The 11,181-nt window shown below is 43.6% G+C and overlaps 1 protein-coding gene across 1 annotated transcript; it reads right to left on the bottom strand.

Moving 5' to 3' along the window:
- Positions 1 to 1,445: 1,445 nt before the first annotated feature.
- LOC131968121 (integumentary mucin C.1-like) lies at positions 1,446 to 10,658 on the bottom strand (the record flags this gene model as incomplete). The annotated part of the gene is made up of 3 exons (XM_059328863.1): positions 1,446 to 1,487; positions 3,114 to 3,170; positions 10,611 to 10,658. Coding segments are annotated over 3 exons (147 nt in total), but the record flags the coding sequence as incomplete, so codon positions are not given.
- Between the last annotated feature and the right edge of the window lie 523 nt (positions 10,659 to 11,181).

The following is an 11,181-nucleotide window of genomic DNA, read 5'->3' as shown; positions in this document are numbered from 1 at the left end:
GTAGTTTTACTTATGTGTTCAGGAGATGTTTGATTTGGAGTCACAGTCGTAGCAGATGTAGATGGTTCTTCTGTTGATGAAGACATCGCTGTTGTCAATGTTTCCTGGCCTGTTAATGGAAGTTGGATGGTGCTGGTGCCAGTCGTTGTAGTTTTACTTATGTGTTCAGGAGATGTTTGAGTTGGTGTCACAGTCGTAGCAGATGTAGATGGTTGTTCTGTTGATGAAGACATCGCTGTTGTCAGTGTTTCCTGGCCTGTTAATGGAAGTTGGATGGTGCTGGTGCCAGTCGTTGTAGTTTTACTTATGTGTTCAGGAGATGTTTGAGTTGGTGTCACAGTCGTAGCAGATGTAGATGGTTCTTCTGTTGATGAAGACATCGCTGTTGTCAATGTTTCCTGGCCTGTTAATGGAAGTTGGGTGGTGCTGGTGCCAGTCATTGTTGTTATAATTTTGTGTTCAGGAGATGTTTGAGTTGGTCTCACAGTCGTAGCAGATGTAGATTGTTCTTCTGTTGATGAAGACATCGCTGTTGTCAATGTTTCCTGGCCTGTTAATGGAAGTTGGATGGTGCTGGTGCCAGTCATTGTAGTTTTACTTATGTGTTCAGGAGATGTTTGAGTTGGAGTCACAGTCGTAGCAGATGTAGATGGTTCTTCTGTTGATGAAGACATCGCTGTTGTCAATGTTTCCTGGCCTGTTAATGGAAGTTGGATGGTGCTGGTGCCAGTCGTTGTAGTTTTACTTATGTGTTCAGGAGATGTTTGAGTTGGAGTCACAGTCGTAGCAGATGTAGATGGTTCTTCTGTTGATGAAGACGTCGCTGTTGTCAATGTTTCCTGGCCTGTTAATGGAAGTTGGATGGTGCTGGTGCCAGTCGTTGTAGTTTTACTTATGTGTTCAGGAGATGTTTGAGTTGGTGTCAAAGTCGTAGCAGATGTAGATTGTTCTTCTGTTGATGAAGACATCGCTGTTGTCAATGTTTCCTGGCCTGTTAATGGAAGTTGGATGGTGCTGGTGCCAGTCGTTGTAGTTTTACTTATGTGTTCAGGAGATGTTTGAGTTGGTGTCACAGTCATAGCAGATGTAGATGGTTCTTCTGTTGATGAAGACATCGCTGTTGTCAATGTTTCCTGGCCTGTTAATGGAAGTTGGATGGTGCTGGTGCCAGTCGTTGTAGTTTTACTTATGTGTTCAGGAGATGTTTGAGTTGGTGTCACAGTCGTAGCAGATGTAGATGGTTCTTCTGTTGATGAAGACATCGCTGTTGTCAATGTTTCCTGGCCTGTTAATGGAAGTTGGGTGGTGCTGGTGCCAGTCATTGTTATTATAATTTTGTGTTCAGGAGATGTTTGAGTTGGTGTCACAGTCGTAGCAGATGTAGATTGTTCTTCTGTTGATGAAGACATCGCTGTTGTCAATGTTTCCTGGCCTGTTAATGGAAGTTGGATGGTGCTGGTGCCAGTTGTTGTAGTTTTACTTATGTGTTCAGGTGATGTTTGAGTTGGAGTCACAGTCGTAGCAGATGTAGATGGTTCTTCTGTTGATGAAGACATCACTGTTGTCAATGTTTCCTGGCCTGTTAATGGAAGTTGGATGGTGCTGGTGCCAGTCGTTGTAGTTTTACTTATGTGTTCAGGAGATGTTTGAGTTGGTGTCACAGTTGTAGCAGATGTAGATGGTTCTTCTGTTGATGAAGACATCGCTGTTGTCAATGTTTCCTGGCCTGTTAATGGAAGTTGGATGGTGCTGGTGCCAGTCGTTGTAGTTTTACTTATGTGTTCAGGAGATGTTTGAGTTGGTGTCACAGTCGTAGCAGATGTAAATGGTTCTTCTGTTGATGAAGACATCGCTGTTGTCAATGTTTCCTGGCCTGTTAATGGAAGTTGGATGGTGCTGGTGCCAGTCGTTGTAGTTTTACTTATGTGTTCAGGAGATGTTTGAGTTGGTGTCACAGTTGTAGCAGATGTAGATGGTTCTTCTGTTGATGAAGACATCGCTGTTGTCAATGTTTCCTGGCCTGTTAATGGAAGTTGGATGGTGCTGGTGCCAGTCGTTGTAGTTTTACTTATGTGTTCAGGAGATGTTTGAGTTGGTGTCAAAGTCGTAGCAGATGTAGATGGTTCTTCTGTTGATGAAGACATCGCTGTTGTCAATGTTTCCTGGCCTGTTAATGGAAGTTGGATGGTGCTGGTGCCAGTCGTTGTAGTTTTACTTATGTGTTCAGGAGATGTTTGAGTTGGTGTCACAGTCATAGCAGATGTAGATGGTTCTTCTGTTGATGAAGACATCGCTGTTGTCAATGTTTCCTGGCCTGTTAATGGAAGTTGGATGGTGCTGGTGCCAGTCGTTGTAGTTTTACTTATGTGTTCAGGAGATGTTTGAGTTGGTGTCACAGTCGTAGCAGATGTAGATGGTTCTTCTGTTGATGAAGACATCGCTGTTGTCAATGTTTCCTGGCCTGTTAATGGAAGTTGGGTGGTGCTGGTGCCAGTCATTGTTATTATAATTTTGTGTTCAGGAGATGTTTGAGTTGGTGTCACAGTCGTAGCAGATGTAGATTGTTCTTCTGTTGATGAAGACATCGCTGTTGTCAATGTTTCCTGGCCTGTTAATGGAAGTTGGATGGTGCTGGTGCCAGTTGTTGTAGTTTTACTTATGTGTTCAGGTGATGTTTGAGTTGGAGTCACAGTCGTAGCAGATGTAGATGGTTCTTCTGTTGATGAAGACATCACTGTTGTCAATGTTTCCTGGCCTGTTAATGGAAGTTGGATGGTGCTGGTGCCAGTCGTTGTAGTTTTACTTATGTGTTCAGGAGATGTTTGAGTTGGTGTCACAGTTGTAGCAGATGTAGATGGTTCTTCTGTTGATGAAGACATCGCTGTTGTCAATGTTTCCTGGCCTGTTAATGGAAGTTGGATGGTGCTGGTGCCAGTCGTTGTAGTTTTACTTATGTGTTCAGGAGATGTTTGAGTTGGTGTCACAGTCGTAGCAGATGTAGATGGTTCTTCTGTTGATGAAGACATCGCTGTTGTCAATGTTTCCTGGCCTGTTAATGGAAGTTGGATGGTGCTGGTGCCAGTCGTTGTAGTTTTACTTATGTGTTCAGGAGATGTTTGAGTTGGTGTCACAGTCGTAGCAGATGTAGATGGTTCTTCTGTTGATGAAGACATCGCTGTTGTCAATGTTTCCTGGCCTGTTAATGGAAGTTGGATGGTGCTGGTGCCAGTCGTTGTAGTTTTACTTATGTGTTCAGGAGATGTTTGAGTTGGTGTCACAGTCGTAGCAGATGTAGATGGTTCTTCTGTTGATGAAGACATCGCTGTTGTCAATGTTTCCTGGCCTGTTAATGGAAGTTGGGTGGTGCTGGTGCCAGTCATTGTTATTATAATTTTGTGTCCAGGAGATGTTTGAGTTGGTGTCACAGTCGTAGCAGATGTAGATTGTTCTTCTGTTGATGAAGACATCGCTGTTGTCAATGTTTCCTGGCCTGTTAATGGAAGTTGGATGGTGCTGGTGCCAGTCGTTGTAGTTTTACTTATGTGTTCAGGAGATGTTTGAGTTGGAGTCACAGTCGTAGCAGATGTTGATGGTTGTTCTGTTGATGAAGACATCGCTGTTGTCAATGTTTCCTGGCCTGTTAATGGAAGTTGGATGGTGCTGGTGCCAGTCGTTGTAGTTTTACTTATGTGTTCAGGAGATGTTTGAGTTGGTGTCACAGTCGTAGCAGATGTAGATGGTTCTTCTGTTGATGAAGACATCGCTGTTGTCAATGTTTCCTGGCCTGTTAATGGAAGTTGGGTGGTGCTGGTGCCAGTCATTGTTATTATAATTTTGTGTTCAGGAGATGTTTGAGTTGGTGTCACAGTCGTAGCAGATGTAGATTGTTCTTCTGTTGATGAAGACATCGCTGTTGTCAATGTTTCCTGGCCTGTTAATGGAAGTTGGGTGGTGCTAGTGCCAGTCATTGTTATTATAATTTTGTGTCCAGGAGATGTTTGAGTTGGTGTCACAGTCGTAGCAGATGTAGATGGTTGTTCTGTTGATGAAGACATCGCTGTTGTCAATGTTTCCTGGCCTGTTAGTGGAAGTTGGATGGTGCTGGTACCAGTCGTTGTAGTTTTACTTATGTGTTCAGGAGATGTTTGAGTTGGTGTCACAGTCGTAGCAGATGTAGATGGTTCTTCTGTTGATGAAGACATCGCTGTTGTCAATGTTTCCTGGCCTGTTAATGGAAGTTGGATGGTGCTGGTGCCAGTCGTTGTAGTTTTACTTATGTGTTCAGGAGATGTTTGAGTTGGTGTCACAGTCGTAGCAGATGTAGATGGTTCTTCTGTTGATGAAGACATCGCTGTTGTCAATGTTTCCTGGCCTGTTAATGGAAGTTGGGTGGTGCTGGTGCCAGTCATTGTTATTATAATTTTGTGTCCAGGAGATGTTTGAGTTGGTGTCACAGTCGTAGCAGATGTAGATTGTTCTTCTGTTGATGAAGACATCGCTGTTGTCAATGTTTCCTGGCCTGTTAATGGAAGTTGGATGGTGCTGGTGCCAGTCGTTGTAGTTTTACTTATGTGTTCAGGAGATGTTTGAGTTGGAGTCACAGTCGTAGCAGATGTTGATGGTTGTTCTGTTGATGAAGACATCGCTGTTGTCAATGTTTCCTGGCCTGTTAATGGAAGTTGGATGGTGCTGGTGCCAGTCGTTGTAGTTTTACTTATGTGTTCAGGAGATGTTTGAGTTGGTGTCACAGTCGTAGCAGATGTAGATGGTTCTTCTGTTGATGAAGACATCGCTGTTGTCAATGTTTCCTGGCCTGTTAATGGAAGTTGGGTGGTGCTGGTGCCAGTCATTGTTATTATAATTTTGTGTTCAGGAGATGTTTGAGTTGGTGTCACAGTCGTAGCAGATGTAGATTGTTCTTCTGTTGATGAAGACATCGCTGTTGTCAATGTTTCCTGGCCTGTTAATGGAAGTTGGATGGTGCTGGTGCCAGTTGTTGTAGTTTTACTTATGTGTTCAGGTGATGTTTGAGTTGGAGTCACAGTCGTAGCAGATGTAGATGGTTCTTCTGTTGATGAAGACATCACTGTTGTCAATGTTTCCTGGCCTGTTAATGGAAGTTGGATGGTGCTGGTGCCAGTCATTGTTATTATAATTTTGTGTCCAGGAGATGTTTGAGTTGGTGTCACAGTCGTAGCAGATGTAGATTGTTCTTCTGTTGATGAAGACATCGCTGTTGTCAATGTTTCCTGGCCTGTTAATGGAAGTTGGATGGTGCTGGTGCCAGTCGTTGTAGTTTTACTTATGTGTTCAGGAGATGTTTGAGTTGGAGTCACAGTCGTAGCAGATGTTGATGGTTGTTCTGTTGATGAAGACATCGCTGTTGTCAATGTTTCCTGGCCTGTTAATGGAAGTTGGATGGTGCTGGTGCCAGTCGTTGTAGTTTTACTTATGTGTTCAGGAGATGTTTGAGTTGGTGTCACAGTCGTAGCAGATGTAGATGGTTCTTCTGTTGATGAAGACATCGCTGTTGTCAATGTTTCCTGGCCTGTTAATGGAAGTTGGGTGGTGCTGGTGCCAGTCATTGTTATTATAATTTTGTGTTCAGGAGATGTTTGAGTTGGTGTCACAGTCGTAGCAGATGTAGATTGTTCTTCTGTTGATGAAGACATCGCTGTTGTCAATGTTTCCTGGCCTGTTAATGGAAGTTGGGTGGTGCTGGTGCCAGTCATTGTTATTATAATTTTGTGTCCAGGAGATGTTTGAGTTGGTGTCACAGTCGTAGCAGATGTAGATGGTTGTTCTGTTGATGAAGACATCGCTGTTGTCAATGTTTCCTGGCCTGTTAGTGGAAGTTGGATGGTGCTGGTACCAGTCGTTGTAGTTTTACTTATGTGTTCAGGAGATGTTTGAGTTGGTGTCACAGTCGTAGCAGATGTAGATGGTTCTTCTGTTGATGAAGACATCGCTGTTGTCAATGTTTCCTGGCCTGTTAATGGAAGTTGGATGGTGCTGGTGCCAGTCGTTGTAGTTTTACTTATGTGTTCAGGAGATGTTTGAGTTGGTGTCACAGTCGTAGCAGATGTAGATGGTTCTTCTGTTGATGAAGACATCGCTGTTGTCAATGTTTCCTGGCCTGTTAATGGAAGTTGGGTGGTGCTGGTGCCAGTCATTGTTATTATAATTTTGTGTCCAGGAGATGTTTGAGTTGGTGTCACAGTCGTAGCAGATGTAGATTGTTCTTCTGTTGATGAAGACATCGCTGTTGTCAATGTTTCCTGGCCTGTTAATGGAAGTTGGATGGTGCTGGTGCCAGTCGTTGTAGTTTTACTTATGTGTTCAGGAGATGTTTGAGTTGGAGTCACAGTCGTAGCAGATGTTGATGGTTGTTCTGTTGATGAAGACATCGCTGTTGTCAATGTTTCCTGGCCTGTTAATGGAAGTTGGATGGTGCTGGTGCCAGTCGTTGTAGTTTTACTTATGTGTTCAGGAGATGTTTGAGTTGGTGTCACAGTCGTAGCAGATGTAGATGGTTCTTCTGTTGATGAAGACATCGCTGTTGTCAATGTTTCCTGGCCTGTTAATGGAAGTTGGGTGGTGCTGGTGCCAGTCATTGTTATTATAATTTTGTGTTCAGGAGATGTTTGAGTTGGTGTCACAGTCGTAGCAGATGTAGATTGTTCTTCTGTTGATGAAGACATCGCTGTTGTCAATGTTTCCTGGCCTGTTAATGGAAGTTGGATGGTGCTGGTGCCAGTTGTTGTAGTTTTACTTATGTGTTCAGGTGATGTTTGAGTTGGAGTCACAGTCGTAGCAGATGTAGATGGTTCTTCTGTTGATGAAGACATCACTGTTGTCAATGTTTCCTGGCCTGTTAATGGAAGTTGGATGGTGCTGGTGCCAGTCATTGTAGTTTTACTTATGTGTTCAGGAGATGTTTGAGTTGGTGTCACAGTCGTAGCAGATGTAGATGGTTGTTCTGTTGATGAAGACATCGCTGTTGTCAATGTTTCCTGGCCTGTTAATGGAAGTTGGATGGTGCTGGTGCCAGTCGTTGTAGTTTTACTTATGTGTTCAGGAGATGTTTGAGTTGGTGTCACAGTCGTAGCAGATGTAGATGGTTCTTCTGTTGATGAAGACATCGCTGTTGTCAATGTTTCCTGGCCTGTTAATGGAAGTTGGATGGTGCTGGTGCCAGTCGTTGTAGTTTTACTTATGTGTTCAGGAGATGTTTGAGTTGGTGTCACAGTCGTAGCAGATGTAGATGGTTCTTCTGTTGATGAAGACATCGCTGTTGTCAATGTTTCCTGGCCTGTTAATGGAAGTTGGGTGGTGCTGGTGTCAGTCATTGTTATTATAATTTTGTGTTCAGGAGATGTTTGAGTTGGTGTCACAGTCGTAGCAGATGTAGATGGTTGTTCTGTTGATGAAGACATCGCTGTTGTCAATGTTTCCTGGCCTGTTAATGGAAGTTGGATGGTGCTGGTGCCAGTCGTTGTAGTTTTACTTCTGTGTTCAGGAATTGTTTGAGTTGGTGTCACAGTCGTAGCAGATGTAGATGGTTCTTCTGTTGATGAAGACATCGCTGTTGTCAATGTTTCCTGGCCTGTTAATGGAAGTTGGATGGTGCTGGTGCCAGTCGTTGTAGTTTTACTTATGTGTTCAGGAGATGTTTGAGTTGGTGTCACAGTCGTAGCAGATGTAGATGGTTGTTCTGTTGATGAAGACATCGCTGTTGTCAATGTTTCCTGGCCTGTTAGTGGAAGTTGGATGGTGCTGGTGCCAGTCGTTTTAGTTTTACTTATGTGTTCAGGAGATGTTTGAGTTGGTGTCACAGTCGTAGCAGATGTAGATGGTTCTTCTGTTGATGAAGACATCGCTGTTGTCAATGTTTCCTGGCCTGTTAATGGAAGTTGGATGGTGCTGGTGCCAGTCGTTGTAGTTTTACTTATGTGTTCAGGAGATGTTTGAGTTGGTGTCACAGTCGTAGCAGATGTAGATGGTTCTTCTGTTGATGAAGACATCGCTGTTGTCAATGTTTCCTGGCCTGTTAATGGAAGTTGGGTGGTGCTGGTGCCAGTCATTGTTATTATAATTTTGTGTTCAGGAGATGTTTGAGTTGGTGTCACAGTCGTAGCAGATGTAGATGGTTGTTCTGTTGATGAAGACATCGCTGTTGTCAATGTTTCCTGGCCTGTTAGTGGAAGTTGGATGGTGCTGGTGCCAGTCGTTGTAGTTTTACTTATGTGTTCAGGAGATGTTTGAGTTGGTGTCACAGTCGTAGCAGATGTAGATGGTTCTTCTGTTGATGAAGACATCGCTGTTGTCAATGTTTCCTGGCCTGTTAATGGAAGTTGGGTGGTGCTGGTGCCAGTCATTGTTATTATAATTTTGTGTTCAGGAGATGTTTGAGTTGGTGTCACAGTCGTAGCAGATGTAGTTGGTTGTTCTGTTGATGAAGACATCGCTGTTGTCAATGTTTCCTGGCCTGTTAGTGGAAGTTGGATGGTGCTGGTGCCAGTCGTTGTAGTTTTACTTATGTGTTCAGGAGATGTTTGAGTTGGTGTCACAGTCGTAGCAGATGTAGATGGTTGTTCTGTTGATGAAGACATCGCTGTTGTCAATGTTTCCTGGCCTGTTAATGGAAGTTGGATGGTGCTGGTGCCAGTCATTGTTATTATAATTTTGTGTTCAGGAGATGTTTGAGTTGGTGTCACAGTCGTAGCAGATGTAGATTGTTCTTCTGTTGATGAAGACATCGCTGTTGTCAATGTTTCCTGGCCTGTTAATGGAAGTTGGATGGTGCTGGTGCCAGTCGTTGTAGTTTTACTTATGTGTTCAGGAGATGTTTGAGTTGGAGTCACAGTCGTAGCAGATGTAGATGGTTGTTCTGTTGATGAAGACATCGCTGTTGTCAATGTTTCCTGGCCTGTTAATGGAAGTTGGATGGTGCTGGTGCCAGTCGTTGTAGTTTTACTTATGTGTTCAGGAGATGTTTGAGTTGGTGTCACAGTCGTAGCAGATGTAGATGGTTCTTCTGTTGATGAAGACATCGCTGTTGTCAATGTTTCCTGGCCTGTTAATGGAAGTTGGATGGTGCTGGTGCCAGTCGTTGTAGTTTTACTTATGTGTTCAGGAGATGTTTGAGTTGGAGTCACAGTCGTAGCAGATGTAGATGGTTGTTCTGTTGATGAAGACATCGCTGTTGTCAATGTTTCCTGGCCTGTTAATGGAAGTTGGATGGTGCTGGTGCCAGTCGTTGTAGTTTTACTTATGTGTTCAGGAGATGTTTGAGTTGGTGTCACAGTCGTAGCAGATGTAGATGGTTGTTCTGTTGATGACGACATCGCTGTTGTCAATGTTTCCTGGCCTGTTAATGGAAGTTGGATGGTGCTGGTGCCAGTCGTTGTAGTTTTACTTATGTGTTCAGGAGATGTTTGAGTTGGTGTCACAGTCGTAGCAGATGTAGATGGTTGTTCTGTTGATGACGACATCGCTGTTGTCAATGTTTCCTGGCCTGTTAATGGAAGTTGGATGGTGCTGGTGCCAGTCGTTGTAGTTTTACTTATGTGTTCAGGAGATGTTTGAGTTGGTGTCACAGTCGTAGCAGATGTAGATGGTTGTTCTGTTGATGAAGACATCGCTGTTGTCAATGTTTCCTGGCCTGTTAATGGAAGTTGGATGGTGCTGGTGCCAGTCGTTGTAGTTTTACTTATGTGTTCAGGAGATGTTTGAGTTGGTGTCACAGTCGTAGCAGATGTAGATGGTTCTTCTGTTGATGAAGACATCGCTGTTGTCAATGTTTCCTGGCCTGTTAATGGAAGTTGGATGGTGCTGGTGCCAGTCGTTGTAGTTTTACTTATGTGTTCAGGAGATGTTTGAGTTGGTGTCACAGTCGTAGCAGATGTAGATGGTTCTTCTGTTGATGAAGACATCGCTGTTGTCAATGTTTCCTGGCCTGTTAATGGAAGTTGGGTGGTGCTGGTGTCAGTCATTGTTATTATAATTTTGTGTTCAGGAGATGTTTGAGTTGGTGTCACAGTCGTAGCAGATGTAGATGGTTGTTCTGTTGATGAAGACATCGCTGTTGTCAATGTTTCCTGGCCTGTTAATGGAAGTTGGATGGTGCTGGTGCCAGTCGTTGTAGTTTTACTTATGTGTTCAGGTGATGTTTGAGTTGGAGTCACAGTCGTAGCAGATGTAGATGGTTCTTCTGTTGATGAAGACATCACTGTTGTCAATGTTTCCTGGCCTGTTACTGGAAGTTGGATGGTGCTGGTGCCAGTCGTTGTAGTTTTACTTATGTGTTCAGGAGATGTTTGAGTTGGTGTCACAGTTGTAGCAGATGTAGATGGTTCTTCTGTTGATGAAGACATCGCTGTTGTCAATGTTTCCTGGCCTGTTAATGGAAGTTGGATGGTGCTGGTGCCAGTCGTTGTAGTTTTACTTATGTGTTCAGGAGATGTTTGAGTTGGTGTCACAGTCGTAGCAGATGTAAATGGTTCTTCTGTTGATGAAGACATCGCTGTTGTCAATGTTTCCTGGCCTGTTAATGGAAGTTCGATGGTGCTGGTGCCAGTCGTTGTAGTTTTACTTATGTGTTCAGGAGATGTTTGAGTTGGTGTCACAGTCGTAGCAGATGTAGATGGTTCTTCTGTTGATGAAGACATCGCTGTTGTCAATGTTTCCTGGCCTGTTAATGGAAGTTGGGTGGTGCTGGTGCCAGTCATTGTTATTATAATTTTGTGTCCAGGAGATGTTTGAGTTGGTGTCACAGTCGTAGCAGATGTAGATTGTTCTTCTGTTGATGAAGACATCGCTGTTGTCAATGTTTCCTGGCCTGTTAATGGAAGTTGGATGGTGCTGGTGCCAGTCGTTGTAGTTTTACTTATGTGTTCAGGAGATGTTTGAGTTGGAGTCACAGTCGTAGCAGATGTAGATGGTTGTTCTGTTGATGAAGACATCGCTGTTGTCAATGTTTCCTGGCCTGTTAATGGAAGTTGGATGGTGCTGGTGCCAGTCGTTGTAGTTTTACTTATGTGTTCAGGAGATGTTTGAGTTGGTGTCACAGTCGTAGATGGTTCTTCTGTTGATGAAGACATCGCTGTTGTCAATGTTTCCTGGCCTGTTAATGGAAGTTGGATGGTGCTGGTGCCAGTCGTTGTAGTTTTACTTATGTGT

This window comes from Centropristis striata, chromosome 3 (genome assembly GCF_030273125.1).
Source record: "Centropristis striata isolate RG_2023a ecotype Rhode Island chromosome 3, C.striata_1.0, whole genome shotgun sequence".
Classification (NCBI taxonomy): domain Eukaryota; kingdom Metazoa; phylum Chordata; class Actinopteri; order Perciformes; family Serranidae; genus Centropristis; species Centropristis striata.
This window is presented reverse-complemented; position numbering and strand designations above follow the sequence as displayed.